This window comes from Schistocerca piceifrons, chromosome 3, assembly GCF_021461385.2.
Source record: "Schistocerca piceifrons isolate TAMUIC-IGC-003096 chromosome 3, iqSchPice1.1, whole genome shotgun sequence".
Classification (NCBI taxonomy): Eukaryota; Metazoa; Arthropoda; class Insecta; order Orthoptera; family Acrididae; genus Schistocerca; species Schistocerca piceifrons.
In genome coordinates, this window is record NC_060140.1 from 896,971,027 (window position 1) to 896,984,368 (window position 13,342).

Genomic DNA, 13,342 nt, shown 5'->3' on the forward strand with positions numbered 1-13,342 from the left:
AGTCAGTACCAAGACTAAGTTATCTGTGCACCGTTCAATCTTTCGACCAACTTTGTTGTACGGGAACGAAAGCTGAGTGGATTCAGGTTACCTTATCAACAAGGTTGAGGTTACGGATATGAAAGTAGCTAGGATGATTGCAGGTACTAGTAGATGGAAACAATGGCAGGAGGGTGTCCACAATGAGGAAATCAAAGAAAAACTGGGAATGAACTCTATAGATGTAGCAGTCAGGGCGAACAGGCTTAGATGGTGGGGTCATGTTACACGCATGGGAGAAGCAAGGTTACCCAAGAGACTCTTGGATTCAGCAGTAGAGGGTTGGAGGAGTCGGGGCAGACCGAGGAGAAGGTACCTGGATTTGGTTAAGAATGATTTTGAAGTAATCGGTTTAACATCAGAAGAGGCACCAATGTTAGCACTGAATAGGGGATCATGGAGGAACTGTATAAGGGGGGGCTATGCTCCAGACTGAACACTGAAAGGCATAATCAGTCTTAAATGATGATGATGATGATGATGATGTAAGCTGTAGATAACCTTTGACTCCCTGTATTTAATTCCTGCTACATTCAGGATTTCGAAGTGTATTCCTCTCAATATTATTTGCTTTTCTTCAGTCTTCTAAGGCATGGTATTGCCTCGAATGATTCTACACCTCTCTGGAACCCAAACTGACCATCTCCAAGACAATCTTCTACCAATCATTCTATCTGTAAATAACTCATGTTAATATGGAGCAAAACAAGAGTTAATATACTGATAGTTTGGTAATGTTCACATCTGTCCAAATCTGCCTCAATTTGAAATGATATTATTACATTTTTCTGTCTGAAGACATTTCATCCATCTCACACATCTTGCATTCAAGGTGGAATAGTTTTGTCATAGTTGGTTCTTGCAAGGATCTCAATAATTCTAAGGGAATGTTATTTGCTTTAGGTGTATTGTTTCAACTTCAGTCTTTCAGTCACTGTCACATTCTTCATCTCCCATCTCATCTACATCCACTGAGCTTCCCTTCAGTGAGATTGCATTCACATTTGTGTCATTTGTGTAGCCCTTCTATATATTGTATGAAAGTTCTGGTAGAATGTTAATACTTTTGGATTAAAGAAGACTGCTCACAGGAACACAGAAGTGTACAGTCAACAGGCACACACAAATAGAAAGAAAACTTGCTAGTTTATGAAGTAATCCCTTCTTCAAGCTACACAACACATGCACACTTATGGCCCTGCATGGTCCCGGCTGGATGAACAGTGCCAGTGTTGCATTTTGGCAGGTCTTGGTTGTGGTGGTGATTGCATATGGTGGAGTTTGTAGGGGCAGAGGGATTGAGGATGAGTGGTTAGTGGCTCAGAGGGAGGCACTCGGTTTTCCAGCTACGTATGTGGGAAGAGAAAGGTACGTGGACTAGGTATGTGGTGCACTGCTATTGGAGCCGGTGGGGAACAACGCACACTGAAGGTGACACGGGGATGTGAATTGTGAGGGAGTGGCAAGCTGGAGAAACTGTCGAGTGGAACAATGAATTAGCAGAGATCGAGATCAGGATGATTAGGCGAGCAGAGGATGTGTTGTAAGGATAAGTTCCATCTGCATAGTTCAGAGTATAGCAGACACTGAAACTGAGAATGTTGTGCTCAGCAGGATATTGGTAGTCAACTTTGTTCTTGGCAACATTCACTTGGTGGACAACAGATTGGTAGTTATATCAACATAAAAAGCTGTGCAGTGTTTGCAGCAGAGTTGGTACACAACATGCCTGCTTTCACAGGTGGATGCCCTCTACTGCTCCCTCTAGTACCATCGAAGTCACTCCCTGATATCTTAACAGATGTCCTATTATCGTGTCCCATCTCAATGTCAGTGTTTTCCACATAATCCTTTCCTCTCTGATTCTGGGCAGAACCTCCTTATTCCTTACCTTATCAGTCCAATTAATTTTCAGCATTCATCTGCAGCACCACATTTAAACTGCTTTGATTCACTTCTGTTCTGGTTTTCCACAGTCCATGTTTCTTGTCATATCTGTGCTCCAAATGTACTTTCTTTCTCAAATTAAGGCCTATGTTTGATACTAGTACATTTCTCTTGGCCAGAAATACCCTTCTTGCCAATGTCCTCCTTACTCCATCTGTCACTGGCTATTTACTGCCTAGATAGTGGAATTCCTTAACTTCATCTACTTCGTGACCATCAATCATAGTGTTAAGTTTCTCGCTGTTCTTATTTCTGCTACTTAAAATTACTTTCGTCTTTCTACATTTTACTCTCAAATAATATTCTGTACTCATTAGATTGTTCATCCCATTCAGCATATCATGTAATTCTTCTTCACTTTTACTCGGGGTAACCATGTCATACGCGAATAGTATCATTGATATCCTTTCACCTTGAATTTTAATTCTACTCCTGAACCTTTTCTTTTATTTCCATTAGTGCTTCTTTGATGTACAGATTGAACGGTAAGGGCAAAAGACTACATTCCTGTCTTATACCCTTTTTAATCCAAGCACTTCATTCTTCGTTGTCCACCCTTATTATTTCCTCTTGGTTCTAGTACATATTGTATATTACCGGTACCCCTCTCTCCCTAAAACTCACCCCTATTTTACTCAGAATTTCGAACATCTTGTACCATTTTAAATTGTCGAACGCTTTTTCCATACCAATAAATCCTATGAACGTGTCGATTTTTCTTTAGTCTTGCTTCCATTATCAATTGCAACCTCAGAATTGCCTCTCTGGTGCCTTTCCCTTTCCTAAACCCACACTGATCATCCTCTAGCGCATCCTCTATTTCCTTTTTCGTTATTTTGTATAGTATTCTTCTCAGCAACCTAGATGCATGAGCTGTTAAGCTGATAATGCAATAATTCTCACACTTGTCAGCTCTTGCAGTCTTCAAAATTGTGTGAATGATATTTTTCCAAAAGTCAGATGGTATGTCACCAGATTCATCCATTCTACATGCCAACATGAATAGTCATTTTGTCGCCACTTTCCCCAATAAGTTTAGAAATTCTGATGAAATGTTATCTATTCCTTCTGCCTTATTTGATCTTAAGTCTTCAAAACCTCTCTTAAATTCTGATTCTAGTTCTGGAACCCCTCTCTCTTTTATATCATCTCCTATTTCTTCTACCACATCAGACAAATCTTCTCGCTCATAGATGCCATCAATGTACAGGTTATTTTGATGTATCTATATGCTGAGTCAGTCCTTCCAACAATCATTTCTTTTTTTATTTCTCCACATTTTCATGTAGCCGTTTCGTCTTGGCTTCCCTACACTTCCTATTTATTTCATTCCTCAGCTATTTGTATTTTGGTATTCCTGAATTTCCCTGAACATTTTTAGTACTTTCTTCTTTTATTGGTCAACTGAAATATTTCCTCTGTTACCCATGCTTTGTTTGCAGTTGCCTTCTTTGTACCTATGGTTTTCTCTCCAAATTCTGTGATTGCCCTATTTAGAGATGTCCATTCCTCTTCAAGTGAACTGCCTACTGAGCTATTCCTTATTGCTGTATTTATAGCCTTAGAGAACTTCAAGAGTATCTCATCATTCCTTAGTACTTCCATATCCCGCTTCTTTGTGTACTGATTCTTCCTGACTAATCTCTTAAACTTCAGCCTACTTTTCATCAACACTACATTGTGATCTGAGTTTATACCTGTTACCGGGCACAGCTTACGATCCAGTACAGTGCCTAATTTCAGAATCTCTGTCCGATCATGATGTAATCTAACTGAGATCTCCCGGATCACCCGGCCTTTTTCAAATATACCTCCTCCTCTTGTGATTCTTGAACAGAGTATTCGCTATTACTAGCTGAAGTTTATTACAGAACTCAATTAATCTTTATCCTCTGTCATTCCTTGTCCCAAGCCTATATTTTCCTGTAACCTTTTCTTTTACTCCTTCCCCTACAATTGAATTCCAGTCCCCCATGACTATAGATACACATCTCCCTTTACTTACTGTATTACCCTTTCAATATACTCATATACTTTCTTTGTCTCTTCATATTCATCTTGCAACGTTGTCATGTATACCTGAACTATTGTTGTCGATGATGGTTTGCTGTTGATTCTGATAGGAACAAACCTACCACTCAACTGTTCACAGTAACACACTCTCTGCCCTACCTTCCCATTCCTCATAATCCCGTTGTCCATTTTCTGCTGCTGCTTATAAAACTTTACATTTCTCATCTACTCGTTCTTGTTTTGCCACTTCACACTCCCTGTCAATTAAATTTTCCACGTATCTGTATTCCCTTCGGTTTGTGTCATTTTTATATTTTCTCTTACCATCAGTTAAATCCGATATCTCATGTGTTATCCCAGGACTTCTACTGGGGTTTGTCTTTTTGCTTATTTGATCCTCTGCTGATTTCAGTACTTCAACTTTCAAAGCTACCCATTCATCTTGTATTGTAATTCTTTCCCCCGTTTCAGTCATTTGTTGCCTAATGCTCCCTTTGAAACATTCAGCAACCTCCATTACTTTCAATTTATCCAGGTCCCAACCCCATTATTTCCTATCTCCCTGCTATTTGTTCAATTTTTATTAGCAGTTTATAATCAATAATTAATAAAAATATGGCCAGAGTCTACCCTAACCACTGGGATTGTTTTGCAGTTTAACATCTGATTTCAAAATTTCTGTTTTATCATTATACAATCTATCCAAAATCTAGATTTACAGGCCTCTTCAACAGATGCAAACTGTAGACCTGGCTGGTGCTGATAAAGGAAATGAATGTGGAATGATGATTGTGAATGGGAAGCGCAATTAACTGAATAGTCTGCCACTGATTTCCAATTAGCTGGAATAATGAGTCTCACCTGCCAAACTTCTGCTGTCTTGACTGCGGTGTTATATGTCCTCTGTTTGTCTAGCAGGGGTTTCTCTAGCAGCTAAATACAACTGTCTGATATGAGGCTGACAATAAAACATGTATCCTGTTAGTTTCTATTTACAATTAATCTACACACAATTTAAGCAACAACCTGGCACGAGAGTGTCTTGCTGCATATCAAGACAAAATAATAGGAATTACTGCACACACAATATAAGGTATGAATAACTTGCCCAGCCCCATTTTATTATGGAGAGAGTGCAAACTGATAATCACACTGGAAATAATTAATAGCCAAGAGAGTTGCACTGAGTAAAGCCAAGGCAGGGATAGCATGAACTAACTCATCACGGAACTACGGATAGCTTCTTCTTGCCAATCGATCGAGACTCTAGCTGAAACATCACTATGAAATCATGACCAAAATTATTGTGAATGTTCTACAGATCAGTGATTGTATCAACATGAGCTGCTCAGCCCATGGCTGCTACTGAGTATAAGCAGCATGCACACAGACATGAAAATGGCCATGACTCCCATGCTAGTGCCTATCAGGAACTGCGTCTGACCTAGAAACGTGACTGACTGGGAAGGCAAGAGCATCTCTCATCACTTTTGTCAATTCAAATGCCACACCACAGTAGGCATCCACCAGCAGAAATAGGTCCTGTAGCCAACATACAAGAGCGAAAGTTAAAATTTATTCTGGCCAGCGACAGAGTTGGGGGGACTGAAATGATGTCAATTCTCCAATTCTGTGAAGGTGGGGAGCTCTGATATCCTTGCACCTCAAGGTAGCTGTGGCTCCAATTTCAAGAGTAATGGCTTGGAAGCTTTTGCAGAATATCAACATCTTGCAAATTATTCAGAATAATTAATTCTGTCCCCCAAGAGGAAAGTTGGTGTAATATCATTTATTCACAATTTAATTTTATTCACTCTTGAGTTAATGAGGTGAGCAATCCGTGACTGGTATCATTAGATTTGTAATTTTAAAAGCAATACGGATCTGCAATCGGAAATGTAAAGCTAATTTTATTTAGCAAATCTCTCTGTCAGGAGGCTGAACACGACTGCTGTCATTGCACCTGCATGCCTCGGGTAAATAAGAGAAAAGTCTCTGCACTACATACCTTCTTTCATGATTCTTCAACCAAAGGTTTGCTAAGATTAAACTGTGCCGTGTGCAACATTACTTAGCATCAATTAATTGCTGTTGATATGATGATTTCAGTCTCATTATTTCTCCCTTAACGGTACACAGGGATGCTGGATTGTGTCTTGTGGAATGGGCAAGGGGAGAAAGGACAAAGGAAGTGGGAGGGAGGGTTGGAGAAGAGTGGCTGATAGCTCAGAAGGTGGCAGCAAGTGTAAGGGATAGGAATGTGGGAGGGAGAGGCAGCAGGTGCACAAGATACAAACACTACACATGGGCACCAGCAAGAGTGATTTTATGCAGTGACAATGACATGGGGGAGTGGACTGGGAGGTTGTGACAGAACAAATGAAAGGAAGACTTTAGGGAACAGGGTACGATTGCAGGACGAGTGCAGTTGGGGTCCGGAAGCAGGATAGGGGTAGGTGTGAGGCAGGAAGTAAGCAGACATTGAGGGCAGGAGGATTACAGGAATGAAGGATGTGTAGCATGTGTCGCTCATAAGAACAAAGTTCAGAAAAGCTGATGCTCGAGGGTATGTTTCAGATGGCCTGGGTTGTGAGGCAGCCACTGAAATCGAGCATGTTCCGACACTGAGTGGCCAACTCTGCTGTTGGCCATATTATGACGGTAGCCATTCATTGAGGTAGACATTTGTTGGTGGACATACCCACAGAAAATGCCATGCAGAAATTGCAGAAGAGCTGGTATATGTCATGGCTGCTTTCATATGTGACCCTGCCTCTAATGGGATGGGATTAGAGTTGAATGTCCTGGCTGGGTGAATCTGACAGGTCTTGCACCTGGGTCTTCCACAGGGATATGACCCACGTGGCAAGGGGTTAGAGGTGGGTGTGGCATAGAGATGGACGCAGATATTGCATAGATTGGGTGGGCAGCAGAATACAACTGTAGGAGGGGTGGGAAGGATGACGGTAGAATGTTCCTAATTTCTATACACCATGATCGATGGTCAAATTCCTTGATAATGATATGGTGCAGTCGTTCCAGTCTGGGATGACATTTTTTTTGTACGGGGGGGGGGGGGGGGGGGGGAGAGGTGTGATCTTTCGCAGCTGCTTCTTGTGGGTGGTTCGAGGATTAGGGGTGTGTGAAGATATGGCATGGGAAATCTTTCTGCACATTTGGAGGATAGTGGCTATCTTTGAAGACCTTTGTCTCACCTTCATTGTACTAGGCAAGGGAATTCTTGTCACTGCAGGTACATTCTCAACTGATGGCCAAACTAAATAGGAGTGAGTTTCTGGCATGGAAGGAATGGCAACTGTCAAAATGCACATACTGTTGGTGGTTAGTGGGACCAATATGAGCAGAGGGATGGAGGTCAATGTTCAGAAAGATGGCACGTTGCCCAAAGGAGAAACATGTGTAGCAAATGGAAGAGAAGCTGTTAAGGCTGCAGATGAATGAGGATAGTGTGTCTTGGCACTGAGATCAGATCATGAAGATTTTATCAATGAACCTGAATAGACAAGGGGGTTGGGGTTTTGGGAGGCTAGCAAGCTACCTCTAGATGGTCCATAATTGTATTGGTATTGCAGGATTCTAAATGGGGGCCCATGGCCATGCCATAGATTGGTTTGTATATCTTTCCCTCAAAGGAGTAGTAGTTATGTGTGAGGGTGTATGAGGTTCATTGATAAAGTAAGGGAACAGAAACACAGCAAAATTTAATTAAAGATTTATCGGAACAAATACAGAAAGTGTTTAGTTATTTTTCAACATGTTCACCACCAGAGCTCAGATACCTTTCATACTTTGGGACCAACTTTTGTATCCCTGTCGTAGAAGTCTTACGCCTTGGAATAGAACCACTGGGTAACAACCATTTATAACTGTCTGTAAGTCTGAAAATGCTGATTCCAAACAGCTGAATCTTTGTAGGAGGTCCATTGTCCCTTGAGCATTGTGTGGCCAAGCATTATCATGCAGCACAGCAATACCAGTATTAATCATCCCATGTTGTACTGAGCATCTGCACCATTTGTTCTGAATGGCCCGTCACAATTTCAGCATCGTTTTGTGGCATTTACCATCTCACCTCTGTTAGGAATTTGAAGAGAACTCATCTGTCCCAGAACAATGAACAGTCTGCCTGAATTTCATGTTTCATGGAGAGCCTCAGAATACTACTTCCTTTAGGTTTTTTTTAAGTAGAGGAGAACTGAATCAACTTAGTCATATTCTCTGCTGGGTATATTTGTGACATCACTTGGAGGGCACTAAGGGAACTGGAGGAGATGAAAAAATTCCTTCCTTTGTCACAACTCATTTGCCCCAAGGCCTTCAGAACTGTACGCAGTTCTACACTGTAGATTGTGAATTGCAGTTCTAAACTGTAGATTTGTAGATTGTGAATTCACTTGGCAAGTGAATCTGAACGACATGGTCAAGAAAAACAGCTGAACAACTGCAAGAGACACTGCGTAGACCCAGTATGGTAAACTGGGATAAAAATCGTTTATTGGCATACGACAGTTAATAAAGAGGGTACATTTTACCTTCGCAGCTAATGATTAGAAAAAAATAGCTTTTCTGGCACAGATTTTAATTCTATTACTTTGTGTTGCACTTTTATGAAGTCGTATCTGACAGACAATTTCCTTTCATAATTTTAATTGGTGATTTGCCTTTAAAGACTATACAGTTCTTTTTTACTGCTACATACTTGTACAAGAAAGTATTGTTTCACAAATAGCTAAAATATGGATATCTTAATAAATCCAACAGTGTTCACTGTTCTTTTTATTTACTGATACTAAGTAACAAATTGACATTCAGTGTGTCAGCACAATGTTTTTCCTTTAGTTTCAGTTTTGTTGGCACTTCCCAGACTATGTCCTAATGCATTTTGCCACTCTGTGCTGGATTTCTCTGGCAAATTACCGTGTATTGTAGAGCTATATTTTAGTTGACTTTCAGATAAACAATAAAAACTGTGCACTATCAAGGTTGGGAACTGAAGTCAAAAATAAGAGCTGATTGTTGGCCTGAAATTACAGTATATTTCTTCATGGTTTCATCCACGAGGTTCTTTTTCTCTCTGGAAATTTTATTTCTCATCCACCTGAGAAATTGTTGAGCAGATAATTACATTATTATTACAATTATTATTAATCTCAAACTGATACATGTATTTTGGGTATACTGCCAGGTCCACGATATTTCAGCGAGTAAGTGTTCCGTCATCATCATGTGATGCTGATTGAATGATGTATCTGCTGCACACTAGTGGTATCTATGCCTGCAGGTCCACAGTTCAGATCCTGCTGGCCTCACACTAAAAATCTTAGAACATCTGAATTTCTGCAAAAATCGTATAAGGTCTGAATTTTATCCGTGAAAACATCCAATTTACCAAGGAAATAGAAGAAGATGGCAAACTTTCTTTCTTTTCTTGGTGCCCTAGTTCAGCGTAGACCTGTCAGCTCATTTTCCAACAATGTACACCTTAAACCAACAATACAGATTTATATCTCCATGCCTCCCTCACAGAAGAACAGTGTGCTCAATACTCTAGCACACAGGGCATACTCCACTGTACACAAACAAAGTATGACTCCAGAGATGCGGCACCTGGAATCCGTCTTCCTCAACAATGGCTACAGCAACCAACAGATCTAGACAGCTCTGCAATGCAAGAGCCCCAAGAACAACACAGCCAAAAAACGGAAGCCGATAATAAGAGGAAGAAACGATCCACACAATCCAAGACCAATGTACAGAACATGAGCGCCACACCCAATTACCAGTAAACAAACGTCCTTGCTACTACCAATAAATTTTGGGACTCCATTTTCAAAAAAGCAATGAAATCCATGTGACTGATAATTTAAACAAGGGACAAAGGTTTCCACCTGAGCAAGGGATGGGAGCAAATACTAAGCTCCATCATAGCACGACACACGTGACATCTGGATGCGAGATGTGACAGGAATGGTGGGGGGTATGGCAACTGACTCCCCCCCCCCCCCCACCCACCCACCGAGCACGGCCATAACTCTGGACTGACAGGCACATATACCACCAATACACAGCAGACGACACATCATTCAGTGAGCTCCATTTGATGGTGGTGGAATGATTACCCCCAAAATATCGTGAATCTACTATGACTGAATTCAGCAGTACACATGAGAACCTTGGAAGTAGCATGTATCCTGGGAAAACCTCAGATCACATGATACACAGAATGTATTGACAATGGTGTGTGAGTAGATGTAGTGTTATAAGATTATATGTAGTGAAAGCGTTATGCTAATTAATATGCCTTCAGTTGTATGTCTCCAGATAGACAATATCACTTCCAGTAAGTAAATTCAGGCTCCAGGATAAGAGAGACAAATGTCTAATAAATTCTTTATTTCAGTTATTATTTTTACGAAGAAGAAAGAAAATGGCAGCTATCTAGAATGTCCTCATCAGCCCACCTCACAAACAGCGGTGAATCAACTGATCCCTCTGCAATCCACACACATAATGTGTCATTTTCCATCTCAGATGACACTCTACATATTCCTTGTCCCCTTAGTCTCAACTCCAGATTTACACCTTTCCCAACTCTAGCCAATTTTTTTCAATGAATCTGCAAACCTGGGATAAAGTCAAAAACTATGATTCATAAGGGTTGAGGGAGAAAAATGTCAGAATGTTCAACACAAATGTCAGTAAGTGAAACAGTATATATTAGTGCTTAGTTTCTGTATTTGTTCATACAGCATGAGTGTCAGGTACAAACTTTCTTAACTATGTGAAGACACTTTACAAAACAATGTATCAAAGAAATATTATGCATTATTATAATTCAGAAAGGCATAGATTACAGCCACAGTAAAGAATAAAAAACATACAAGAATTTGGAGCTTATATGGCTCTTTTATTAACTAAATCCAAAAACTGGCCACTATAAGGAAAGGAAATGGGGCAGGGTGAGATACCACTATGCTGCTAAGAGCAATAATCATGAAAAGTAAAAAAGTACTTCACAATATTTTGATTCTGTCATACAGGTAATGCAATGGTTATTGAGGCACCACACAAGTCCAGAATGCAAGATGTAGTAACAATTTCAAGATGTGGTCACTTAGTTTGTAATCAGAAAGCTATTTAATAGTAATAATGGGCAATAATAATGAATTTACACAATTCAAAACTCAAAATTAATTATTAATTAACTGAAAATAACACATAAATAATATTATCACAGCATTTGTGTGTTGAACAGTCTCATTACTGGAATAAAGAATAAACTCAGCTTTACAAAAATAATGTACAGAATGATCATTTAGTGAACTTCACAGCACAACTTTAATACTATTAGACAGAAAAATCTTAAGTACATAGATTTTCCTGTAGGTACAATAAGAATACATTGGTCAAGTAAAATGATATCGCTCCTATCTCCTTCTGCTGAAATTATTCATATTTGGATCTGAGATAGCAAATTTTTTATCACAGGTGAATGAGACTGTGATAGCAAAACGTGTGCCACTGGTAACGGGCTCCACATAATGCACATTCTCCGAGCCAGATGTGAACATCAATACTCGACCTGCATAAACATACAAATGAACTAACTTAAAACCAGTCAGTAAGACTAGCATACTGCAGTTATCAATAAAAAGGAGGGCAAAAAAGCTGATAAGAATATGAATTAAAAATATAAAATGAATTACGTATGAATCTTAACAAAAGAAAGCCATCCTCCAGCTCTTAACCTCTGTTAGAATCCCCCCCTTGCCCGCCTTTTTTCCCCATTGAGAATTTCATTATCTACACAACTACTTTTTACCTTAATGCCCTTTTTAAACTACCTTCATTTTTTGTTCGTCCCTTGTATGATTGCTAAGCAGAAACTCACTCGGTGCTTATCAGTGTACTATGTTTCCCATTCTATCAGCTCTCGTGCCTTCTCCTTCATCTTTGTCTCCCCTTTTACTGATAACAGATTGGTCCCTCTCACCCTAGGATATGAATAACCTGCCGCTCTTTCCCAACCTTTCCCCAATCCCTCTTCTCTCTCTTAAGAAGGAGCATACAAGTTCTGACAACCAGGATTAGTGCTGTGATCTGTGACTGCACCTGTCAGTGTTAATCTGGAAGAAACTGAGGGGCACAACCAAAAGTGTGAGATGATAAAATGAATAAACCGCAGAAAAGTAAACTCACTCTCTATGGATCCCATCAACTATTATTCCATTCCTAGAACTGCCCACCTGGCTCCTCCAGTCAGAACCACTGAAGATCTTACCTTAAATGATAAGCCTTGTTGGTCACATTGATGTTTCCAGTGACACAATTATAGCTAACCTGCTGTAACCACACAGCTACTAGCTTCCACACATGTGAACTCATAACCCAGCAGTCTGCTGGGCTTGGGAACACAGAAAAGGCATTTAAGCGGCAGGCCCCCCACTCCGGCAAAGGAGAAGTAACAACAGTCAACTCCTCCCCCATAAAACACAGTACAGGTGACAACCTAAATATTATTTATACCAAAACAAGGTAAGGAACCCTCGCTTGCCATGACACACAAAGTGAGACAAGTACACTTTGGATATTTCTGTGATGCTGTTGGAAATCTGTCACATGGGATTGGCTGCCTGTCCCCACCTCAGGAGAAGGTGAAGAATCTTTATAGTTTCATCAGCTGGCTGCCTGTCCCCACCTCAGGGGAAGGTGAAGAATCTTTATAGTTTCATCAGCATCAGTTTTAGGTGCACCAAGCCAGTGATGGTCAGCAATGGTAATATCTTATCTCTCGTAGGACTCCCTCTGCACCACCAACACACTTCTTGTGTAGCTGCTTATGCTCACAGATAGAAAGTACATAACTAGTGAACTTCAGTGTTGGAGCCTTGGGAATTCGATTTCTGAAGGTTTCCTCATCACGCGAGTCCAATATAAGTTTCCCTACAACAGGACACAAAGGTACCTCAATATTCAGTGTTAACGTTACAGAAGATATGTGTTGACTGCTTGAAACACTAATAGTAACGCACAGATCTTCAGGTCACAACAATGGATATTTTACTGTAAGTTGTTGTATTGGCAATATTAGGAATTTCATCTTCTGAAGTTAAGTATTGGGCAGCCATTCTGTCTTTGTACCTTACAGTTTTCTCAGTATTTGCAGACACACAAATGACAATGGATTGAAAAGTACACTGACTTTAGAGAAGATCAGAAACGTTTCAAAAGTTGTGCGAAACTTAGAATACACGAAATGATATTCAGATGATGTTCATTAATAATGATGATGACAATGACAATGATGATGATACCTTGTGGA

The 13,342-nt window shown here is 40.2% G+C and overlaps 1 protein-coding gene across 1 annotated transcript in view; it reads right to left on the reverse strand.

Annotated features, from left to right (window-relative positions):
* Positions 1-10,735: 10,735 nt before the first annotated feature.
* Positions 10,736-13,342, reverse strand: part of LOC124788208 (2-oxoglutarate and iron-dependent oxygenase domain-containing protein 3-like) — a 47,593-nt gene continuing 44,986 nt past the window's right edge. The window contains exon 7 of the mRNA XM_047255386.1: positions 10,736-11,602. Within this exon, the coding sequence (XP_047111342.1) occupies positions 11,448-11,602 (155 nt within the window). The 3' untranslated portion in view covers positions 10,736-11,447. The remainder of the gene's footprint in view (positions 11,603-13,342) is intronic.